Source organism: Falco naumanni, chromosome 13, assembly GCF_017639655.2.
Source record: "Falco naumanni isolate bFalNau1 chromosome 13, bFalNau1.pat, whole genome shotgun sequence".
Classification (NCBI taxonomy): domain Eukaryota; kingdom Metazoa; phylum Chordata; class Aves; order Falconiformes; family Falconidae; genus Falco; species Falco naumanni.
In genome coordinates, this window is record NC_054066.1 from 1,453,291 (window position 1) to 1,476,226 (window position 22,936).

A 22,936-nucleotide genomic window follows, 5' to 3' on the forward strand; every position below is an offset into this window, starting at 1 on the left:
ACAGCCCTCTCCCCTAAGCAAGCGTGAAGTGAGGCAGGATGGAGCTATTCATTCAGCATCCTGCCCCAGCTGCTAATTCTGCACCAGCTGGCTGACCTTCACTGCTCCCAGTCTCAGAGCAGCCCAGCCCTGCATGAAGCCAAGTATTCCTGCATGGCACCATATTTTTCTGCGTAACCAAACCTGGCGGTTTGTGTGCACACCCCAGGAGAGAGCAATGAATCAATTGTAAAAGTGTAAAAAATGGTCTTTTGTGATTCGTGAGCTCTATCAGCTTCTGAGCAAGAAATCGCACAGCTGACGTGTATAATGTAACAGGAGAAAGAAGTCGATTAAACATGACCCCCCCTGCCAGCAGCAGCTGACACTGTGCCAACAGTAACCCTAGAAATTCTTCATAAAACAGCACATTGGCTCATGTTCTACCAAGAAACTCAAGGAAAGCAACCTTATACCTTGCTAATCTCTGAATCTTGATAAGCACCGGAGTTGGGGCTGGCCTGAGGCGGCTGTGATTTAAAAAGAAATGCTGTATATTCGGGCACTCTGAAGATGTAGCAACATAGGTGAAGGATACCAGAATGCTGAGGACCTGGCTCTTGGTGTGTGGCAGGTAGGGCCACCAGCATATGAGGTTTAGAAGGTGGGCACCATGGGTGGGGAGGGGAGGCGAGGGGAAGGGGGCCATGTCAGGAGATGCCTGGGAAGTGGCACGGCCATAGAAGACCAAAAGCAACAGTTTAATCCCCTGTTCCAGGCTGGGAGATGCGGGTAAACTTTTTGTGCCCAAATGGGGATAGCATGAATTCATCCCTGGTGTGGGGAGCAGGGAGGTTACCCCACGTGCAGACCTGCAGGACAAATCCTGCTCTCCCGGGGCAATTTGTGAGCATCCAACCCAGTTTGTGAACTGCTGGTGTACAGGACCCTTGGTGGAACCTCAAATTCCTGTGTAATGCAAGCTGTAAAGGTTGTTAATAACACCACAAAGCCTCTACGCAGACAAATCGTAAAATAACAGCTGTTTAGGGGCAGGAGCTCTCTCTCCCAAGGCGTAGGTACAGTAAAGTCTCTAAGCTCTTAACCACCAGCTACAATAATTGCATTTTTATCAGGAAGGAGTTGGAAGTCTAAATGTTTTAAGGAGAATTTCCAACAGCAGAACAGGAAGAGTGTTCACCTGTTGTCCCTGATCTCCTTTTGCCGAATGGGTCTGGCAGAGAATTACAGTCCTGAACCACTGAGCGAGAAGCGGGGGAAAGGCACGCAGGCGCTGACCGCGGCACCGAGGGGCACCGAGCAAGCGATGTGACGGTGCGCAGGGCGATGGAGGGGCTGACGATGCTCTCCTCCAGCCCCCTGCCACCAGCACCCTGCCTGGAGCCTGCGTGTGCCCCCCACACCTCTCTCCTGCGGCCGCGAGAGAAGGGGGCCCCTGCTAAACCCTCACTTCCCCGCAAAACTCGCAGTTCCCATCTCCTGAGGCAGCTCTTTGTACCTGTTAATGCCATGCCATGCCATGCCAGCACTTTTCATGGCTTATTAACTGACTTCCACCCACCCCTGGGAACACCTAGCCACTCCCTTTGTCCTCACCTGTCCCAGCCATTTATAGCAGCGATGGGATGCTAGAAATAGAGACGCATACACCAAGAGCCGCGGGAGCCCGGGGAGGAGAGGAGTATTGCAGTCGATTTGCAAAGGAGGTATTTTTTAGCTCGCAGCAGCAAGGCGGCATGAAAAGCCCTGGGTACACTTCAAGGTAAGGGGGGTGGGGAGAGAGGTGAATGCCGTGGGTGCAGGATTAAAACGGGGTTTGTAGAAAGGTCCACTTCAGGTAACCCCTGTAAGTCGTTAATAACCTATAGAGTTAGTTACGGTTTGCTCCAGGGTAGAGACTGATTTCGCCGTGAATGTTTCTTTCCTGTATTGCAGGTCTTTTAATTTGAAAGAGCCTTGTTAGGTCGACACAGAGGTCTGTTATTTTCAGCTTAAGCCAAACGAACGAGAAGGTTATCCCAAGCCTTAAAGCATCTGTAGCAGCACGTCCAAGTGCGACCTGAGAGGTAGTTTTCCATGTTTTCTTCCCGGCTGGGAGGTGGCACAGCGCAGGTTGGAAAGACGAGTCGAACCTCCAGCGCCAGCCCTGCCGAGAGCTCTGCAAGTTTTTTGGCTTCTTAGAAGAATTGTGTGTGTTAGCAGCCGGCTCCCAAGTGCTTCCTCAAAGGGCTCCCAGGCTGGTGGCACGTCTGGTGTGCAAAACACAGCTGGTGTGCAAAACACAGCTGGTGTGCAAAACACAGCGCTGCACCAGGTGCCGAGAAGAAAATTAACTCTATCCCAGCTGAAACCAGGACAGGTAACTTTCACGTGCCGTGGGAATTGTGCCTTTCTTAACTTTGCTTTACCAAAGACTGTATTAATGGGCCAAAAAAGTAGATGGTGGATGTGATCATACCCCGCGACTCTCAGTTCTGTTGTTCTTCACGCACCCCAGGTGAAATGCTTCCTTGCGGTCATGCAAGGAAGGAAGAACTTCTGCAGCCATGGTCACGTGCGTCATGCCTCCCGCGCTCCCGCTGACATGCTGGGTGGTTATGGCTGTACCTTTGTATAAAAGATAAGTTCACCTTCAGCCTGTGCGTGCGGGGTGGTCAGCAGCAAAATAACTCTTGGCGAGTGGGACTTGTCTTTCCTGAAGGGATTAAAGGATGGGGGATATTTTAGCCACCATCGAATACGGTGTGCGTTGGCCCAACACGTACAGATTTAGAAGTGGCTTGGTCAGAGACTTGCAGGTTTGTGGCAAAGGGCGCGGGGTGTGACACTAAGGGGACAGTCTCTGAGCGGCGCTGCCCTCACGGAGGCGTGCAGGGCAGCGGGTGCAGAGCGGGTGGTAAAAGCCCACGCGCAGGTTGGCGGGACGTGCGGAAGGCCACGACGGCCCTGTAAGCACGGCTGCGAGCGGCCGAGCCCCGAGGGGCAGCTGGGACCGGACCCCTTGCAGTGGTCAGGCACAGGCCGCAGCTGCAGAGGCACCGGCCAGCACCCTGCGTACCTGCAGCCCCCTCGTCGTGTCTGCCCCGCTCCCTGTTTTCCTGCACCCCTCCCCGGGGATCACCTCAGCCCTGCCCTTGGCCCTTCCCCTGGTGACCTCCATCGCCCGCCCTGGCTGGGCTGCGGTGCAGCGGGGTGCAGGCTGCCCTCCGCTCCCTGTCCCGCTCCCCACTCGCTCCCTGAGCCGGGAGGAGATGCCTTTCCATCCACCCAGCCCCAGGCAGGGGAACAAGCACCATGCCACAAGGCAGCATCCAAATGGCACCCCCAGGACAAGAAGCCTGTCATTCCTGCATGCGGACTGGCACCGTCATGGCCTGTGTGCCGAAGGAATCAGCCACTCGTGCTCCTCAAAACTGGACGCTCCAGGAAGCTGCCATGGTTTTGGCAAGCCTGACGTAGGCTGGGCGGCCACCGCTTGCAGTGACAACGTGGGCATCACTTGGCTGCAGGTTGCTGTTGTCTTCAGGACGGCGCCACAAGGAGTGGGGTGAGCTCTGTGCAGCCCCTCAGGGCTCACTGGTGGCACGTTTGTGCCCGTAGCTGTCCCACAGGGGATGTTTGGCAGTGCGCTACCCGTCCCTTGTGCGGCACCAGCAGCACTTTGAGGCTTTACGTGCCCAGAGTGTGGGGCCTTCAAAGCATGTCCAGGCAAAACAGGTCTGCTGGGAGCACCCAGTGACACTGGAGATGGACTTGGTGTGCTGCATGTGTTTGAAGATTTGGAGGCAGGATGGCACTATGTAATTGCTTATTGAATTTAATTACTATTAAAATATTGTAGGATGCCTTGAGGTGATAAGATGTAACAGTCTCCAGAGCTTGTCTTCTTGCACTAGAAGGGACTGGCAATCCTTCTGGAGCATACTGTGATCCTCATCTGTCTTCAGGATTGTTTTAGGTGTATACTGATCTGTTTGCCCTGTACAGCATCGATCTGAGTTGCCTTTTCGGGGACACCACCCAAACAAATGTGCAGACAGTTACTGCACATATTAAACTCTACAGAAAAGGTGCAAAGGAGGACATCACCGGGATGGCTGAGGAAAGACCTCCAGGTAGGCAGGGTGACATGTTTTGGAAAATCATCACACCAACGTCGGCTTCAGTTTAATGACAGACCGAGAAAATAGGCAGGGGCTGCATCTGACAGATATGAGCCCGCTGGCTGCCCATGGGCCCCTCTGCATTTCTTCTGTCTCACCTCAACTTACACGCGCAGAGCGAGCAAAGGGAAGGTGATTGTCCCACTCCCATCCCCCTAACAGACCCGGGACCAAAAAATTAAGAAATACTGATGGAAGACTGCCTGTAGCTGTGTCTTGAAACTATTCATGCAGAAGCTGTGCTGCAAATTCATATCGAGAGGTCGGTGCCAGCTGTGGCCTTTGGGTCTTCCCGGCTTTGGGGAGAGCTTTCCTGCCTGGGGGGTTCCCACTTCAGCTGCTGGACACGGCAAGCACACTCGCGCAAAGCAAAGCTGGAAGCAAAAGTGGTTTCAGGCAGCTTCGCGTGGCGAGCGAAGTCGAAGGCTTTCCTGCAGTGCCATCGTGGTGCTGCGCTATCGCCACCTGTCCCCACGCTTCCACTGAGCTTGTATTGGGTTTGTGGCTTCCTGCGCTGGCTGTGTTCTCACGTGCAGCTCTTCATGTTCTGCTGGATTCTGCTCCCATCCTCTCCAGTTTTCCGTGCCTGGGTCCAGGCTGTCACAGCCCGGCTTGCCATGCTGTGGCCAGTCCGTGGAGGCTGCAAACCATGCCAGATAAAGCTGGTGCCTGCGCTCTTGTAAGGGCAATGGAAGGAGTGATTCAGTGTCTCTCATGTGGTACAAGCTGGAGGCTATGAAAGCCACCACCCTGTGCAGCAGGACCACGTGTGAGGACCCGTTGGCAAGAAGGACAGTGGAAAGGACCACCATGTCCAGCCCACAACAAGCCATGTGCCCCCATTGACCCTCAGACTGGGCAGGTTTGGAGCCTTCCTTGCTCGCTTGGGAGAGTGGTAGCCATAAGTGTGACCATCCCGCGCCATAAGTGGGACTGCATCTTCTCTGAATAACCTAAAGCCCAAGCCAGATCTGCTGTGTTGTGGAAATGGCAGGTGAAAACATGGAATTCACATGGAATTAAAAATGCTTTTAGGACCAGAGAAGTCAGATCCAGCTCAGTGATGAAAAATTCCTTTTTGGTGGGCATCAAACCTTCAAAAGATCTTCTACGTGTCCCAGCTAGAATGCACTGGTGATGATACATGGTGGTTGCCTGATGAGTGCTGGAAAAGACTCACCCTCTCAGACACTGAGATGCTGGAGTGTGTCCAGAGAAGGGCAGCGAAGCTGGTGAAGAGTCTGGAGCACAGGTCCTACAAGAAGCAGCTGAGGGTGATTTAGCCTGGAGAAAAGGAGGCTCAGGGGAGACCGTATAGCTCTCTACAGCTGCCTGAAGGGAGGCTGTAGCATGGTGGGGTTGGTCTCTTCTCACAGGTGACAAGCGACAGGACCAGAGGAAACAGCCTCAAGTTGCACCGGGGGAGGCTTAGATTGGATACCAGGAAAAATTTCTTCACTGAAAGGGTGGCCAAGCATTGGAACAAGCTGCCCAGGGAGGTGGTGGAATCACCGTCCCTGGAGGTATTTAAAAGCTGTGTAGATGTGGTGCTTAAGGACATGGTTCATGGTGGGCTTGGCAGTGCTGGGTTAATGGTTGAACCTGGTGATCTCAGAGGTCTTTTCCAACCTAAATGATTCTGCGATTCCCCAGGCAAAGCAGGGGTGGATGAGGTGCTTGGTGTAAAGGGCCGCCTCTGAGCTCAGGCAGTTTGAAAGTCTGGCCAAAGCGGGAAGGTCTGATGAAAGGGAGACCTGGGTGAGGCTGAACACGGGAGCTGGGCTGGGAGGAGCTGTCACAGCGTGGAAGCAGTCCTCCTGCTTGAGAGCGGGGTGTAATTAGTCCCTTACAGCTGCTGTCGGGTTATTAATTGGTTTTCTGTATAAAAAAAAAAAAAAAAGCCCAGTTTCATGTTTCTTTGAGATCCCCATCTTCTGGAGTGATTACAGGAGCCGCTCAGATTTCTTACCAAGGAAATCCTTATACCCCTACAAAGGACTCATTTTCTACTGAATAAACTAGAGGTTTGAATAGTGAATAAGCTCTAAAGCCCCAGAAAACTGAAAGAAAAGCAAAATAAAAGGCAGCAGAGCAGAGAAGGAGGCTGTCAGAAGAACTTGGGCTCTGCCTGAAGCAGGCTGTGTTTTGCCAAAGTCCAGAATAAGGACAGTAATAGTGAAAGTGCAGTTTCTGTCTGTCCTGCCTCTAATGCCAGAGCTGCTGGCACAGCCAGGGGAGCCAAAAGTGACTGGCACCATGGAGATGTAAAACTGCGCTCCTGGTGATCAGCATCCCCAAGGGCGATACGCAAAGTTTGGTGGTTTGTGTTTCGGGATGGGCTAGCAGATAAAAATCCACTGAAACTCTTCTTTTTTTCCAGGAATATCAAATGTCTCATCATTTTCAGCCTTTGCCTGGGGCTCATCTTCCTATCGGGATTCTTCCATATGAAGAATAAAAATTATGTGTAAGTGAAGCCGAAGCAAGGTTACCTGACTTCCATCTGCCCAGGGCAGCAAGGATCCAATCTGTGACACTTGATTTAACTCTCGTGAGGTTTAGGCTGATACTGAATCCAGGGCAGCAGCCCAAAGTTAGGTCCTAGAGCTGCATTTGGGCAGGCGGGGATCAAATTGGCCGAAGTGCAGCTCTTTGGGGCAAAATCGGCTGTATGGAAAAAGAAAAGGGGATGGAGCTGAAGCCTTTGGGTAAGTGAGGACCCGGAGAAGTAGAAAACTGTCTGACATCTGCACCTGAGGGATGGGGCTTGTTTGGGTTGGTGCCTTGCACCAGCTGCAGGTGTGGTATCAGAGGGAGAACCTGCTCAGGCTGGGCTTCGCCAGGTCTCAGAGGTGGGGCACGGCACTGGAGAGGCTGTTTTCCCCATCTGTTGCCTTCCTGCAGAATCTTGAAGAGCCATGAGAAGCTGCTAGTACCTCCCACGCCTTGCCATGCCAAGACTAACGTCATGTTCCTCAAGACCCACAAGACAGCCAGCAGCACCGTTCTGAACATCATGTTCAGGTTTGCAGAGAAGTACAACCTCACGGTCGCCCTGCCAGCTGACCAGCTCTTCCACCTGGGCTACCCAAAGACCTTCCTGGCCCACTTTGTGGAGGAATTTCAAGCCATAGGACAAAACTACAACATCATGTGCAACCACCTGCGGTTTAACCCCTCGGAGGTAAGAAAGAGCCACGACACCTGTGGAGAAACCTGGTTGAACGAGCAAGTGCCTCCAGACTAACAGCCTCTCTTCTTCCTCCCTGCAAATAGGTGCAAAAGGTGATGGCAGCAAACACCTTCTACTTCTCCATCCTCAGGAACCCCATTCCTCTGCTGGAGTCTTCCTACATCTACTACAAGGACAGCGTCCCTGCCTTCAGGATTTCCAAGGATGTGAACGAATACCTGGCGTCACCCATGAAGTATTACCATCCAGCGGATTACAAGCAAAACATATATGCCAGGAATATCATGTGGTTTGACTTTGGCTATGATAACAATGCGGAGGACAACAAAAAGTACATCCAGGTGGTTTTGAAGGAGATTGAGCAGAACTTCCACCTGATCTTGATAGCAGACTACTTTGATGAGTCCATGATCCTCTTGAAGCATACTTTGTGCTGGGATCTGGATGATGTGATTTACTTTAAGCTCAATTCCAGAGGCCAGGACACTGTCCAGACCTTGACTCCAGAAAGCGAGGAGCGGATAAAAGTGTGGTGCTCGCTGGACTGGAAGCTCTACCTGCACTTCAACCAGAGCTTCTGGAGGAGAATTGAGGAGACCATAGGACTCCAGGAGCTGGAGAAGGAGGTGAATCACCTGCGAATGAGACAGAAGGAGCTCATGGAGACCTGTCTTTTGGACCAGGGGGCAGTGGGGAAGGATCACATCAAGAACAGAGCTCTCCTGCCTTTCCAGTCAGGGGCTGCAAATATCCTTGGGTACAACCTCAAACAAGACTTGGACAACAGGACTCTGAGAACCTGCCAGAAAATGGTTATGCCAGAGCTGCAGTACACATCCTATCTTTATGCTGTTCAACACCCACACAAGAAGAGGAAGCAGCTGGGCTTGCCCTTGCTGTGGACCACTTCCCAGGAGAAGATGCAGCTCCCAACTCCCAACTAGGGCATGAGACAATCCGCTGTGGTTTCCCACCACTTTGCATCACCCTGTGTCTAGCCTGTGACTGGCCCACAGGACTCTTGTGCGTGAGGGGGAGGCAGGGGGAGGGGTCTTTGTTTGGAGCCACCAAACTACTGGTGGGTCCCTTTTTGGGGACCTTGAGCCAAAGGCTCTGCGTTGGCTGGATCCTGTGTGATGCCTCCTCCCCACTCCCAGGCAGGGGGAGGGCCCACTGCTGCTGGGCGCTGGGCAGGCTTTCAGCTGGCTCACATTCCTGCCTCTTAATCATTAATCACAGGCTTAATAATTTGGTTTGCATTTGACTTTATTTAATAGCTGTCATTACGCTGAGGCTGGTTGCAGCTCAGTAGAGCAAGTCCTGATTTTTGGTGTTTAGGGGGAAAAAAAAGAGGGGGGGAGGAAAACGAGGAGGAGAGCACCGTGAGGGAACGCAGCACTTGGAGGTGTAGGGGAGATGCTGGGTCTCCCGCCCGGCAGCATCCGTGCCCAACGACATCTAACCACCACACGATGCTGGGGCTGCGTTTCGGGTGGGGGTCCAACGCGTTGTGCCCGGCGCGCTGGCTGGCAGCCTCCCCCCACCTGCACATGAGATGTCCCTCTCGTGTGCCATGAGGTGTGGGGGGCCTCTGCACCACTTGGGACAGCTGGGTGCTCCCCTGGGGGGCCCAGTTTTGAGGTTTCACCCCTCCCTCTTGGGTGAGTGTCCCTAGTCCCTGAACGTGGGCGATCCCTTGGGCTCAGCATCCCTGCAGCTCTCTATCAGCAGAGGCGTCGTTGGGCCCCCTCCTCGCTGTGTTGGCCAAACTCTCCAGCACTGATTAGGAGAGAGGTGGAGGGAGGCACGGCTGCTGCTTATTTCGGGCATGACCTTGTTATTGAAGGAGGTAATTAAACCTGCCTGGGACATCTTTGCTCGTTAGCCAGCTCCCTGCTGCTGCACCAGCGCTGGGAAGGTTCGTCAGAAGGACGGCAGGGCCGAGCCTGGTGGCTTTGGCGTCACCGCTGTTAATGATTTGCCCACTGCCAGTTTCCAGCGCACCTGCCACCGCTGATGGTGTGTTATTTCGGAGCTTGGCCAGCGTCTCCTCCTGCCCACTCGCCAGGGCGGCGGTGGGGACCCGGATGGCATGGCTGGGGTGATGGATCCGGGGTTGCTTGGCTTGCAGCTTGGCTTTGGGCGTGAAGCTGGCTGGGCAGCAGCTCCGAGGTGCTGTTTGAGGGCAGCGGGGTTGAGAAACTGAGCTGGGATTTTCCTTGGCTATGTTTAAACCTGGCAGGTCGCCAGGGAAGCCAGCCGAGGCACGGGTTAACCTGCCGCAGTGCAACCCGTGCTCCTCCGCAACCTGTGTGTACACCACCAGATAAACCACTTTCACGGTTTTCTGCTCCAGCAACCCGGGCTAAAATTAAGCAGGCTTAGGAGGTGTTTGCAACCAGCCGGGGCGGGGGAGGTGGCGGCACCTGGAGCCTTTTCCCTGGGGGCCTTTTCCGGAATTCTGCAGCTCGAGCCCCAGCTTCTGATCCGTGACTTGTCGCATGAATTTTGACAAACCCTTTTAGCTAAGCTGATGCCGGGGGATGGAATATAAGCGTCATTTCTTAACAGCTGACCTGTGTGCTGCTGGGAGTGTGCTAGGAAGGCTGGGACCCCCCAGATCACAGAGCACAGGCTGGGGAGCTCACGGCTGGGATGGACCGTGGTGTGCAGGGCTTGCAGCACCTGGGCAGGGAGGTCCGGCCTCTCCCAGCCTGTGGGAGGAGGGAAACTGAGGCAGGAGATGCAAACGGTCCCCCACCTCTCCCTTGGCACCCTCTCCCGGGGGGGTCGAGCAAGGTGCCTCGGCAGCTGCAGGGCCCCCAGCCCCGGCGGCGGCACCTTCGTGCCGCGGGCGCTGCTCCAGGGCTGCCGCTGCTGACTCAGCGCTTTTCCCGGCCGCTGCTGCGGGAGCCCCGTGACCCGGGGGAGGGGGGGGACGGACGGACGGACCCCGCAAGGGGGGCGGCAGCGGGGTGACAGGCTCTGCAGAAAGCCGGCAGCTGCGGGAGCCAGCGTCACCCCGTCGTGGGGCAGGGGACGGAGGGGACACCCCCAGCTGAGACGGACCCGGTGAGTGCCTTCGCTTTTCTCCGTGCGGTGTTGGTGCAGCAAAAGCTCCTAATTAAAACGGGAGAAAGTCGCCACCGGCTGCTCCGGCTGCGCCCGGGCGTGGGACGCCCACCTGCTGCGGCGGGGACCTGGGACCTGTAAGTGGGGACAGCTGGCCGCGGCGGCACTGCTGCTGCCACCGGGGCACGGCACCAGGCACTGCTCGCGCCCTCCGCCGCGGGGACAGCCCCAGCACCCTGCGCTGTGCACCCCAGGGTCCCCTGCAGGGGAGGGGGCTGAGGAGCGGCAGGGGCCGCCGCGCTCGAGGCAGCAGAAGCGGGGGGCGAAATGCCCCCCGAACGCCCGCGAGGAGCCAGGCTGGCCCCGGGGTCCTGGTTGTGCGGAGATGGGCTCTGCCCCCCCCAGCCCCCACTTGACAATGGGAGCAGGGAACCCCAGATCCCACCCTGCCCTTTGCTGACCGGCCTCGGTTTACCAGAAACCCCTTTTGAAGAGCATCTTGAAGATGAATTTAATTTTATGTTGAGGTAGCCCAGGTCACCCTCTTTGGTGGTACCCAAAACCCTGTCCCACCTTGGAGCGGCGGTGACGTGCCACTGCAGCAGCCCACATTCAGCCCCTCTAAACCCCGACCCTGCCTGTAGCAACCTGCCCTCCAGCCTGTGCTCCCAGGGGAGGGCTCCCCACCCCGAGCCCACCAAGTTAAACCCCAAACCCCTCCAAGGACAACACAGCTCCCAGCCAGCACCCCCAGCCATGCCCAGCAGCTGCCCCCCCTGCCCCTTCATCAGCCCGCCGGGGTGGGGGCTGTATCTTTCTGCCGCAGACACCATGGGCTCCCGGCACTTCCCTGCCCGCACCGTGCTCTTCGAGAAGGAGCCCAACGGCGTCACGTACCGTGTGCCCGCCCTGCTCTACCTGCCCTGCGTGGCCAAGCTGCTGGCATTTGCGGAGGAGCGGCTGAGCGTCGACGATGCCCACGCCAACCTGCTGGTGCTGCGCCGCGGCACCATTTATGGGAGCTACGTGGAGGTGGGACAGGGGACGCACCTGGCACTGGGGGGGACACGGCAGTGAGCGCACGGCGACAGACGGGTGGTTATCCTCCACTGCTCGTGCGTGGCACAGCCGAGCTCCTGGAGGCACCCACGGGGGAGGGGAGGCTGGGCCAGGTGAAGTGTGGTGGTCCTCACCCCTCTTCATCCTCCCCGAGCAGTGGGAAGACATGCGCGTGCTGGAGACAGCGACACTGCAGCACCACCGGTCGATGAACCCCTGCCCGCTCTATGATGAGTTCACCGGCACCCTCTTCCTCTTCTTCATCACGGTGCTGGGCAGGACGCCCGAAGCCTACCAGATCATCACCGGCCAAAATGTCACCCGCCTCTGCTGCGTCACCAGTGCTGATCAGGGCCTGAGCTGGAGCACGGCCACGGACCTGACGCAGCAGGTCATTGGTGGGGCCATCAAAGGTAGCCCACTGGAGAGGTGTGAGGAGTGGGGAGGACAGTCAGCAGGAGGGCGACCGTGGGTTTTGGCCTCCTGGAGCCACCCGTGGTGTGGCTGGAGGTGGCCTCAGGGTAGGAAGCCCGCAAGCATCAAATAGTGGTGTGGAAGAGGGCCTCAGGCAGAGGGGAGGGGGATGGCAGGGGTATCTGTATCACTTGCACGGGGGGACAGAACTGGAGAAGCCCCATAGCTACGGACAGGACTATGCGTGAGGACAGCCAGGCAGCACTGGGCTCTGCTTCCCTGTCACCCCACCACCTTGCTTGGCTGAGCCAGGGAGATGCTCTGGAGACCCTTCCATGCTGGGCAGGGCAGGGGTGCCATGGAGGCTGCTCTTCACCCCCATCCCATCTCCACTCCCCAGACTGGGCGACGTTCGCGCTGGGTCCCGGGCACGGGATCCAGCTGCGGTCTGGCCGGCTGCTGGTGCCCGCCTACAGCTACCACATTGACTGCAAGGAGTGCTTCGGCCAGCTCTGCAAGACCACCCCTCACTCCTTCACCTTCTACAGCGACGACCACGGCCAGGGCTGGCGCTTTGGGGAGTTCATCCCCAACCTGCAGACCGGCGAGTGCCAGCTGGTCTCGGTGGATGAGGAGGATGGCTCCAACGTCCTCTACTGCAATGCCCGCAGCCCCTTGGGCTTCAGGGTCCAGGCGCTCAGCACAGACGATGGGGCCGTCTTCCATGGGGGGCAGCTGGTCCAGCGGCTGGTTGAGCCCCCCCATGGCTGTCACGGCAGCGTCATTGGCTTCCCTGCACCTTTTGTGTACGTCCCCGCCGCCCCCCGGGACCCCATGATGCCCTTCTTGGGCTCAGTGCAGCGGATGCTCCCTGGGATGCTCTCGGAGCTTCGGCACCTGCCTGCCCAGCGGGCAGCGGGTGAGGAGCTGCCTGCTGCAGCCACCGGCAGCCACCGTGAGCCAGCTGAGCCCAAGGAGGGCTGTTCTACCCCAGGGCATCGTGGCCATGCCCCTGCCATCACCTCGGTCCAAGGGCACCCGGCAGCAACCCCCCACCCTGCTGCCTTCTTCCAAGCACCAACATGGGTCCTCTACTCCCACCCCACCAGCTCCATATCGCGGGTCAACATGGGAGTCCACCTGAGCACCTTCCCCAGGGACGTGGAGAGCTGGACTGAGCCGTGGGTCATCTACGAGGGCCCAAGCGCTTACTCGGACCTGGCTTACATGGAGCTGCCCTACAATGAGGCCTCCATCTCTGGTGGCCCAGCCATTGCTTTCGCCTGCCTTTATGAGAACGGGACACGTTCGCCGTACGAGCAGATCTCCTTCAGCATGTTCACCCTGCACGATGTGCTCCAGAACATCCCCGTGACAGCCACTGTCCCCCAGCGGGACCGCAGCCCCCTGCGCCGCAGGAAGCGGGGGCGAAGGAGCTGCCTCGTCTCCTAGTGACCCACAGGTTGGGTCTCGCCAGACCCCAGGGCACCAGCCCAGTGCCCAGCCACTGGGGTGCCCACAGCCTGGGGTCCTGTCGCTGGCCAGCCAGGCCACATCACACAGAAGCCATGTGCTACCTGCCGTCCCCAAGCTGGGTTTTAATCTCATTTTTATGGCTGTTTTTAAATTATATAGTAGGTTGGGCACAGAGGCTTGTGCCACCAGCCCAGCCCCAGGTTCCTTTCAGAGCACGTGAGCCACCCCACGAAACGCGTAACGGGGGGCAACAGCAGCAGTGCAGGGAGAAGGCAGCCACGGGCACCCCGTGCCACACACGTGTGCCAGGTGCCAGATAGCGGGGTATGACGCTCCAGCTGCACCACACCTGGTGCTACCACCCTGCTCCGAGGGGTTTCTTCCCATGGTCATAAATAGTTATGTTCCTTTTTAAATTACTCCTTTTTAATGATCCTGTTCAAGCCAGTTCCTCTTTTCCTCAGTGATGTCTGTGCTGGTTTTGACTGGGATGGAGTTATACGTGTTCATAGCAGCTGGGATGGGGCTGTGCTTTGGGTTTGTGCTGAGGACACTGTTGGTCACACAGGGACGTTGGTTACTGCTGAGCGTCGCCTACACAGAGCCAAGGTCTCTTCTGCCCCTCACCCCACAGCGAGGAGGCTGGGGGGCACAGGGAGTTGGGGAGGGGACACAGCCGGGACAGCTGACCCCAGGCATATCCCATACCCTATGGCATCGTGCTCAGCAATAAAGCTGGTGGGGAGGCTGGTGGGGGTGCTGCTGCTCAGGGAGAGGCTGGGCAGCAGTTGGGTGCTGGTAAGAAAGTGTTTTCAGTTGCATCACTTCTCTTGGCTTTTATTTCTCTCTGTTATTTTCCTATTCATTACGAGTTATTATTATTTTATTTCAATTATTAAACTGTCTTTATCTCTACCCATGAGTTTTCTCACTCTTACCCTTCCGATTCTCTTCCCCATCGCGCCGGGGGGGAGCAGGCGAGGGCTGCGTGGGGCTCAGTTGCCAGCTGGAGTGAAACCGCAACAATCGCCCAGTGACTGCTGAATCTGGCGGGTTGCTTAGTTTTGTAAGCTGCCTTTCGTCTGAACCTTACCAGTCTGGGGGCAAACAGCCTCCCAGCACAGGCAGGTTTGGGGCCGTACTGATGCTCGCTCAGTCCCTGTAAAGGTTTGGGGGATGTGGGGGGTGCTGACACCGGTGAGAGCCCCTGTGGGCGCAGCGATGGGTTCCGGGGCCAGTGGGGATGAGTGGCTGCTCCTGACATCTGCTGCACGCACAAGCGTGCGTGTGTGTGAGTGTGAGTGAGTGAGTGTGTGTGTGTGAGTGTGAGTGAGTGTGTCTGTGTGTGCGGGTGCACTTTGCGGGGCTACACCTCGATTCCAGCACTGCCTCTCCCAGCACACCTCCATCCCTGCCCCCCAGCCCCAGCTGGAGCCCGGCTGGGCTCCTCTGGGCTCCTTCACCTCTCCTGCCCCTTGCAGGAGACAAGCACCAACACCAGCTGCCCTAAATACAGATAGATTAACAAAAATAAGTTAGTGTTCCAGCTCGTATCTCTGTAAATTCCACCGTGTCACGTTTGCGCCCAGGCAGGTGGAGGCTGACCAGGAGCAGCCGGGGAAGCTGCTGGGCTTGTCCGGGGATGCCAGGAGGCAGTTACCTCCATCGCTCAGTGGGCTGGTTTCCAACCCCAGATGGACACCAGCCCCCAGGGCACCCGGTCCAGGGAGGAGGAAGCAGCATCAGCTGGGCAGAGGGCTCTGCGCGGAGGCAGCCCTTTGCACACCAGCCCCACACACGCTGCTTCAACGCTTCAAGCAGGCTGGGGGGCCTGTCCCCCACGGGGGACTCTGTCCGCCTTGCCCAGGGCTCTTGCACTAAGCTGATATCGCAGTTCATGCCGTCCCCCCACCATGACATTTTCCACCGGCCAAGGGACACCCGGGGATGGTACCTCCTCCAAGTGCCAGCCTCCTGGGACCATCACAGGTCCCTACTTCCCCTCGCAAAAGCCACAGAGACACCCGAGGCAGCCATTGAGGATCTGGAGGGAGGCCAGCACCATCTCGGCAGCGCTGATGAGCAGCAGGAGGGAGAAGAGGACGACGTTCCAGGCCACAACACCCTCCGGCTCCAGGCAGACGCTCCAAGTGCGATGATCGTACAGGTAGTTCTCTACCCTGGGAGACGGGAGAGGAGGAGACGCAAGACGGTGGGTCAGGAATCGCATCGCTTTATGCCATGGAGCCACGTCCCAGACACCCTGTCCTTTACCCCAGGGATGAGAGGGGCCAGCGGGGGACGGGGATGGGAAGCACCATGCAGAAAGCTGTGGGAGGTGAAGACCTCTTGAGTTCACCAGCAGCAAGCCCACCCACCCTGCTCACCCCAAATAACACCAACTTAACTAGCACTAAGCTGACGGGGCAGCACTGGCAGCTCAGCCCCGCTGTCTCACCTGGTGCCAGGCTCCTGGCCGCTGGCATCCAGGAAGGGGTAATCCCAGAGGGTCCCGCGGCCGTGCTCGGAGGCGTTGTAGAGGCAGAGGGGTCCGTTGGTCAAACCCACCCCGGAGAGGACAAAGCAGGCGGCAGCGCCCAGGAGTGCCAGCTTGGAGAGCACAGCAGAGATGAAAGCCTGTGGGCAGCACCCGGGGAGGGTGGCAGGGGTGACCGAGAGTCAAGTGGGCTCCAAAACGCGGTTGCACGTTATCGGCAGAGTTTGGTAAGGGGACAAAACTCCCCTCCCCTTCACCCCAGGGGGCTCCAGCCCTGCAGAGCCGAGGCTGAGGATGGAGCCGTTGCTGGGCCCTTTTGAGGTGGGCAGAAGCGGCAGGGAGCTCCTTGTGGAGCCTGGTGGGGCAGAGCCTGCACCAGCGTGTACGGGAAGCCCTGTCCTCTGGGGAGGTGGCACCACTGTGGGGCCGGGGGAGAGGGTCACCGTGCCACGTCCCACCATGGGGCCACGGGAGAGGGGGATCCATGCCATGTCCCACCATGGTGCTGTGGGAGAGCGGGCACCCTGCCATGTCCCACCCTGGGGCCACCCGCCACATCCCGCCATGTGCTGCTTGGGGCTGCTTTGGCACGGCGGTCCCGGCGCTGCCTTACATTGCAACGGGTGCCACAGTCGGAGCAGCCGGCGCATCGCCACCCCACCGCCGTGATGTGGGTCGCTGCCAGCAGCACCTGCAGGAAGGGAAAAGCAGCTGGAGGATGAAGGGGAACCACTGGCTCCATCACTGTGTCCTCGCTCCACAGGCACGTGAGGAAGGACGCGGTGCAAACCGCAGTACTCACGGCGATGCCGCCTCCCCAGACACCCGGCATGACCTTGGCGAGCTTGCTGATGTGCCCCTCCACCAGGTACTTCAGTGCCCCACCGGGGAAGAGCAGGAGGATGTTGGCTGCCACGGAGAGCGTGCCCAGCACCAGCAGGCACAGACCCACAATCCGGCTGCACTTCCCCACGCACATGGCCACCCTGTAGAGGGACAGGGAGGAAGAGGAGGAGAGGAAGAGGCTGCCTTCAGCCCCGCGGCTCCCCCACCCTGAGGCCACCTCGGCTGCAGTTGGATGGGAGTTTGCTGGTTCGTGCTTTCGGGTCCCAGCCTACCCCACCGGCACTGCCTCACTTGAGAGCAACTTCCAATGGAAATCTGGTTTTCCCCAGCGCATCTAATTACTTAAATATTAACAATAAATTCTACGTTAACACCGATCTACTGCCACCAAATGGTTTTCCTGAGGCTGAGTTATTTTATCATGGAAGGAGAAGCCCAACCTCAGACCTGCCAATATTTCTTTGCCAAATGGGCAAGGGAGTTTCAGACAACAGCAGGTGCCACATGGAGCCTCGAAACCTGTGTGACCCACGGGGTCAGCTCCTCCAAAACGCTCCTGCAGGAGGAGGCCAGCCACCACAGCTGCACAATGGCAGGACGGGCCAGGGAAGGGTCAAAATCCTTGCGCAAGGACTTGTGAAAGCACCATCAGCCTCAAACCAAATCCAACAGCACCTCCATCCCCATCATGCACTAGTCCTACCTGGTCTGAATACGCTGAAACTAAATAAAGTTAATCAGACAAGGTTATCCGCTATCAATCAGGGAAGCCACCCAGCTCCACTGGCATTTTATTATCAGTTCACCTAGAAAGTGCCTTCCCATCTCCAGGTGATACCTGGTCGAAAATTCTTGCTCCTTCTTCTGTACCTGTAAGATGGGGGATGTCCGGCGGTCGCTCCGGGATCACTGAAAACAACGTGGTTTGCTGCTGTCCCAGCTTCCCAGGTTTCTTCTATCCCGTGTTCATTTTTGCTTCAGGCGAGTTTTATGTCCCCGGTGGCTCACAACCTGTTTTGTGCAAGCTCCCTGAATCAAGCTGCTCCTCGCACCCGCTAATTTATTTTAGGTTTGCTCTGGCTTTGCAGAAGCAGAAGCAGACAGGCGCTGTGTGGTTGTTTCCATAGGAAGAGCTACCTCAGCCCTCCTCGTGCACGGCCCCAGCGATGGGGAGGAGCTGCTGAAGCCGCACATCCAGCCCCCACATGGGCCAAGACGCTGGGGGGCACAAGCCCAACGGCGCTTTGCATCCCTGCAACCTTCCGGAGACCAGCCACGCCAGCGCCGCAGGCTGCGGGTGCCAGGGGGAGCTGGCCATGGAGAACAGGGTTGCAAAGCCCCTGCGCGGAGAGGATGCGAGCCAAGAAGCCCAAGGTGGACCACCAGCTCCCCCTCCACTCTGCCTTCTCTCCTCCCTGCCTCGGTTATAAGGAATTCAGGGCCTCTTGCCCTCACTGCTGTCCCACCTGCAGTCCAGGGACGGTGCGTGGTTGTCCCCACCACAGCCACGAGCATCCAGTGTCGAGTCCCACGTCCCCACTTTGGAAGACCTTATAGAACAGCTCTTGCTCCTCTGGAGCTCCCGCGTGGGCTGCTTTCACCAGCCAGAGGCTTTTGTGGTCTCCTGCCAGTCCCCCCTTAACCTCTCCAAGGACTTTCCTTCCCCTCCCGTGCTGCCCCCTCCCCGGGGAAGGCAGGAGGTCTCCTGCCCCCAGGGAGCTCTCCGCGGCTCGCTGCCCCCCAGTGCTCCCCTCCTCCAGCCAGAAGCAAGTTTGCATTAGCTGCTTGCTCCTGCCTCAGTCAGCGCAGGCAGGCAAAGCCCTCCGTGACGGGAGGTAAAGCAAAAAGCGTAGCTGAACCAGTCTCTGTTAAGACACTCCAAAGGAAGACTCCCTTCCTGCCAGCATGTCTCCATGGCCACAAGCAAGGGGATTCAAGCAAAGCGCAGGGAGCCCACCTTCCCACCTTCCCACCTTACCTGGGAGCAGTGCCACGTGGAGCCAGCAGCGTCCACCCCTCGGATAATCCCTGTCCTGGAGGCATCACCCATGGGTGACTATTTATGACGGCCCAGCACGTGCTCCACATCTTCCTCCTCCACCCCAATAGCCACCCACTGCAATAGTCATGATCCTTCCCTCTCCCACACAGTGGGCGGCTCAAAAGGAAGAATGACTGTCCTGGCCGAATGAGCCAGCCTCTGCCGGTGCTGCGGCTGACCCGTCGGCTCGATCGTGCCCTCTTTCACTGGCAGGAGCCACGAGCCCACCAAAACACACACAACTTCAGATTTTAAGGCTCCAGGTTAGGGCACGTCTGCCCTAAATGCCTTGACCACTGCGCCCAAGTAGCAAACACCGTTTGTCCTGGAGTGACCTGCAGTGACTATGTAGGGAGAACATTTCCCTTTCGCCTCTGCAGCCCTCTCCAAATGCTAACGCTCTGCCACCATGACACGTCCACGTCCTTCACCAAGGGCTTCTTCCATCACATTTCACCTTATTTCCCTCGCCGTGCCAGAGCTTTGTGCGTGGACGCTGAACAGTTCAGGTTTGCCTCTTCTCATTTTCACCCACAGGAGGGAGCACAGCAGTATTTTAATAAAAGCGTCTCAATAAATATTCTCGTGTCTCAGCTGGTTCCCATCTCCTGCCCTTTGCTTCTTTGCAGATGGCCCAGCTTTTCCCCCAGGTGTTGAGCATACCCCCATTACGCATATATCTCATGCCTTGGTGGTAACGTGGAGAGAGAGCGGTTATTTCTGGATATCTTAACTATTGCGAGTCAGACACCAGAATTCCAGAGTCCTGTGTGGGGTGCCCACGGCTGGCAGCTGGCACGTAGCGGGGGAGCTCCTCTGTCTCCATCGAGAAGGTCTGACTGTAGCAGCTCCGTGACAGGAACAGCACCAGGAGAACACAACCACTGTGCCTGAGAACAGGAGACAGGGAAGCTGTAGTACAAAAAGCGGCAATAATGGGGTGATTTTTATGGCAGAGGAGCTGCAGGCAGCAAAAGCAAAGAGGATTGCTCATGGGCCATAAAGGCAAAAGAATCTTCTCAAAAAAAAAAAGAGTTGGGAGAAGGTTCATGTTCCTCGTGCGCTTATCATGAGGACCTGAGGCACATCAGCTGCTTGGGATGTCACCTTCCCTGTCTGCAACAGCCGCAGGAGACAAAGCATAACCGCAGCTTTCTTATAACCCTGATACAGCCTTGCTCCAATACAGTAAATAAAAAAAAAAAAAAAAAAAAAAAAAAAAGCAACTGGAGTGCTACCTTTTGGGTTGTCACCCAACTTGCTGTACCTCGGGTAACACACGAGTAGCATTTGCCAACAAGTTTCAAAGTGGCTTTTGCTGCTTTCAAAGCAACGAGTACAGGAGTGTCAGGAACATAAAACCCGTGCCAAGCACCACACGCCCGTCTGCTGGAAGAGACAGAAAATGGAGATGGAGCCTTTGAGGGCCACATGGAAAAAGATGAACGGGTGAGGCTGGGTTACATCAACCAATTCCGTTTTTCTAGGAAAAAATAAGCCGAGAGAAACAGATTATCTGAATAACGGTAGTTCCCCTGAAGGAAAAATCAGTTTGCACCAGCACACAAACCCCCATTTTATTGTTAAATGAGGCAAATTGGTCTCTAAAAAGCAGCCAGCAGCAAAGCAAAACATGTCAGACAGCAGGCTGCTGAGAACAATCCAGGTTTTCCTTCCTCTCCTGTTTTTTGGGTTGTTTCTTTTTTAGCTTGAGAGAGAGGAAGTGTTTTTCACTCTGTTGGAAGAAAATGTGTTGCAACCTCATCTTGTGCCCTCTCTACGTCACGGCAACCTGAGCTTCCCACGTTGCCACACACATGATCTGGTCAATCATCTCCCCACGCCATCCAGCGCGAACGTCAGGGTGAATCTCTTCCCCGGGATCACTGATCTTCCCCTTACACCCAGCCCAGACCGAGTCCATAATAGGAATAATAATAATAATAATAAAAAAAGGCTAATTTTAACCCCGCGCAGCTTCCCAAGCACCGTGAGCAGCTGCATGCTTCCCTTTCTCACTCAGAAGCCTCAGCGCGGCCGTTCCAGCGAGTAGCCGGCTGCACCGCGTGGTGCCAGGCCAAGCGATGCCGGCTCGGCGCGGTCCTGCTAACGCCGCCTGTCACCGCAGCGCAGCCGGGCAGAGCCTGGCCGCCCTCAGCCCAGCTCTCTCGTGCCGCCTCACCCCGTTGCACTCAGAGGTTCTGCGCTCTGGTCCACAGATTGCGGGTCACGTTTGGTGACGGCTCTTTCTGAGCTTTTTATAACCCCTGCAGCCGCTCTGGTAGCCACGCTCCCCCCTGCTCTTTGCTGGCCCGAACTGCTCCGGGGCTGGGCAAAGCGCATGGCAGGCCAGGGTTCGTGAGGGGTTTGGCTTCGAGGAGCATCAGAGAGGCCGCGCCGAGTCTGAATTGGCACGATCAGATCGTTCTGCACCAAACCAACCTCCAGCTCCATCCTGTCTGGAGGATGCTCAGCATGGTTCAGTGGTCTCTCCCACTCCTCCCAGTAGCATCTGCAAATCCGTTTCTGCCACCGGTTAGCTAAGACTTCTCCCAGCTCGGGTGCAGGCACGTTCACGGCCAACAGTGACGCCCTTAGACAAGCCCTGCACTGAATTTGGGGCTAGAACTCCAACTGAAGAAATACAACGCAATGCTGCTAGACAACACAGCCTTTGCTTTAGCTTCCCTAAGAATTTCACCTGATTTAACACTTCAGATGGGATAAACCAACCCAGTGACAAGTTGGAAGGGGTCTGCAGAAAGGAAAAGGATAAAAACAAGAGGTATCTTGGGCCTGTCCTGTAGGTCCTTGATCTGCGGACTGTGATGAAAAACTATTTCCGACTCAGCCGGAACGGGAAATATTTTCCTCAGCTGCACAAAGAGATCAGGCTGCTTTCCGGCCTTGAGGCGCGCACGGCAAGTCCTCGTCACAGAAACTAGAACTGTCCGATTAACTCGGCGAGAAGGAGAGGCACACACACCAAAAACTGAAGAGAAAGTCACTTCCAAGATACTCCTGGGAAGGAGACTAGAGCAACTGCCTTCTCCTGGGCTCCCCTGGGGGTCGGAGCCTCTGGAGGGGGCATTAACCACGGAACCTGGACAACAACCTCCTTTGAGGAAGCTCTGGGTTGGGATAAGGCGAAGCAAGCACATCTGCCCTCCTCTCCAAGGCACACTGGAAAGGAGTCCCAATGAACTCCTTGAATGTTGAATGTGGCATGACTGCTGGCATAGTCAGTCACCCTATTCCATAACTTTCTGGAGAGTTCCGGGCAGGACCGCGGGGATGACCTGTGATCACTCCTCTGAAGCTTGTTTCCCCACTGTACCTGCCAAGTACTCGTCCAGAAGGGACTCTGTTCGTTGGCATTTCACAGGAGGCCATCACAGGAACACCCCAAGAAGCCAAAAAGACAATTCCTGAAGTTAGAGGCTCCGTCTTGACACCACCTGGTACCAGAAAGACATCGACAGTTCAGAATAAAAAGCCACAATTTCCCCGCTCTTCCATTGGGAAGGACGGAAAATCCTATTCCTGACTTTTTATTCATTTTCATAAAGGTATTTTTCCAAACAAGGTACCCCAAGTTTGTCTCACTTCAAGATTTTGTAACCTCTGGAGCGGGCTGAAGCTTCCTCGTGCGAAGCAAGCAGCTGGCTGCAATCCACAGCTCCCGACGCCAGGCACCACGCTGCAAACGGGCTCCCAGCCCAGGCAAGCCCTGTCCCTGCCGCCTGCGCGCACAGGGAGCTGGTACCTAAACCAGCACGCGCTGCGGCTTCTCCAGCTGAGCTGCAGCTTCTCCTACTTATTTTGTAGAGAGTCGACGCAAATAAAAGCTGCCACAGCCCAGCTAGGAAGATCACAAACTTTCCCAGGGGTTCAGCAGCAGCTGTGGCACCTGGACCTACTCTGCCAAGGCGAGACTCACAGGCCAGGAGGCAAAGGAAGAAGCTGAGCACCCAACCCGACAATTTTATTGAAAAAAGTCAGATACACACGCAGAGGGAGCTCGGCTTGATTTTCTTTCCTTCTACCCCAATAAACTTCAGGAAAAACTCAAAACTCTCCATATAATGCAGGGACAGACTTTCATCAGAATTAAAACAACAACAAAAAACCCCAAACCAACCACCCAAACCCAAAAACCAAGAGATGAAGAAAGC

At 56.5% G+C, this 22,936-nt stretch overlaps 3 protein-coding genes across 9 annotated transcripts; 2 read left to right on the forward strand and 1 right to left on the reverse strand.

Moving 5' to 3' along the window:
• The first annotated feature begins 427 nt into the window (after positions 1 to 427).
• GAL3ST2 (galactose-3-O-sulfotransferase 2) lies at positions 428 to 8,601 on the forward strand. 5 transcript variants are annotated; one of them, XM_040612651.1, is made up of 6 exons: positions 430 to 613; positions 1,936 to 2,359; positions 2,498 to 5,686; positions 6,544 to 6,630; positions 7,068 to 7,347; positions 7,440 to 8,601. In XM_040612651.1, exons 4-6 carry the CDS (start codon positions 6,611 to 6,613, stop codon positions 8,298 to 8,300), a joined length of 1,161 nt encoding a protein of 386 aa, XP_040468585.1. In that variant the 5' UTR covers positions 430 to 613; positions 1,936 to 2,359; positions 2,498 to 5,686; positions 6,544 to 6,610; the 3' UTR covers positions 8,301 to 8,601. The 5 variants fall into 5 exon arrangements, with proteins under 5 accessions (XP_040468584.1, XP_040468585.1, XP_040468587.1 ...); XM_040612652.1 differs by lacking the exon at positions 430 to 613 and adding an exon at positions 687 to 1,762; XM_040612653.1 differs by lacking the exon at positions 2,498 to 5,686.
• Positions 8,602 to 8,702: 101 nt separating this feature from the next.
• Positions 8,703 to 14,276, forward strand: NEU4 (neuraminidase 4). Of its 3 annotated transcripts, none has more exons than XM_040612645.1 (4): positions 8,703 to 10,428; positions 11,220 to 11,460; positions 11,645 to 11,900; positions 12,302 to 14,276. In XM_040612645.1, the coding sequence occupies exons 2-4, from the start codon at positions 11,260 to 11,262 to the stop codon at positions 13,351 to 13,353; spliced, it is 1,509 nt and encodes a 502-aa protein (XP_040468579.1). In that variant the 5' UTR covers positions 8,703 to 10,428; positions 11,220 to 11,259; the 3' UTR covers positions 13,354 to 14,276. The 3 variants fall into 3 exon arrangements, with proteins under 3 accessions (XP_040468579.1, XP_040468578.1, XP_040468577.1); XM_040612644.1 differs by having other exon boundaries at positions 11,255 to 11,460; XM_040612643.1 differs by having other exon boundaries at positions 8,703 to 11,460.
• Positions 14,277 to 14,286: 10 nt separating this feature from the next.
• Positions 14,287 to 22,830, reverse strand: TM4SF19 (transmembrane 4 L six family member 19). The gene is made up of 6 exons (XM_040612654.1): positions 22,099 to 22,830; positions 17,591 to 19,651; positions 16,677 to 16,860; positions 16,488 to 16,565; positions 15,836 to 16,014; positions 14,287 to 15,557 (listed from the first exon to the last, which is right to left on the reverse strand). Exons 3-6 carry the CDS (start codon positions 16,851 to 16,853, stop codon positions 15,371 to 15,373), a joined length of 621 nt encoding a protein of 206 aa, XP_040468588.1. The 5' UTR covers positions 16,854 to 16,860; positions 17,591 to 19,651; positions 22,099 to 22,830; the 3' UTR covers positions 14,287 to 15,370.
• Between the last annotated feature and the right edge of the window lie 106 nt (positions 22,831 to 22,936).

Coding starts and splice junctions, on each gene's coding strand:
- GAL3ST2 (XM_040612649.1), top strand. CDS start 1,626: ATGCTAGAAATAGAGACGCATACACCAAGAGCCGCGGGAGCCCGGGGA. Junction 1,763..6,543: donor AGCCCTGGGTACACTTCAAG/GTAAGGGGGGTG, acceptor CTTTTTTTCCAG/GAATATCAAATGTCTCATCA. Junction 6,631..7,067: donor ATGAAGAATAAAAATTATGT/GTAAGTGAAGCC, acceptor GCCTTCCTGCAG/AATCTTGAAGAGCCATGAGA.
- NEU4 (XM_040612643.1), top strand. CDS start 11,185: ATGCCCAGCAGCTGCCCCCCCTGCCCCTTCATCAGCCCGCCGGGGTGG. Junction 11,461..11,644: donor TTTATGGGAGCTACGTGGAG/GTGGGACAGGGG, acceptor CTCCCCGAGCAG/TGGGAAGACATGCGCGTGCT. Junction 11,901..12,301: donor CATTGGTGGGGCCATCAAAG/GTAGCCCACTGG, acceptor TCCACTCCCCAG/ACTGGGCGACGTTCGCGCTG.
- TM4SF19 (XM_040612654.1), bottom strand. CDS start 16,853: ATGTGCGTGGGGAAGTGCAGCCGGATTGTGGGTCTGTGCCTGCTGGTG. Junction 16,566..16,676: donor TCTGGGGAGGCGGCATCGCC/GTGAGTACTGCG, acceptor CCCTTCCTGCAG/GTGCTGCTGGCAGCGACCCA. Junction 16,015..16,487: donor ACTGTGGCACCCGTTGCAAT/GTAAGGCAGCGC, acceptor TGCTGCCCACAG/GCTTTCATCTCTGCTGTGCT.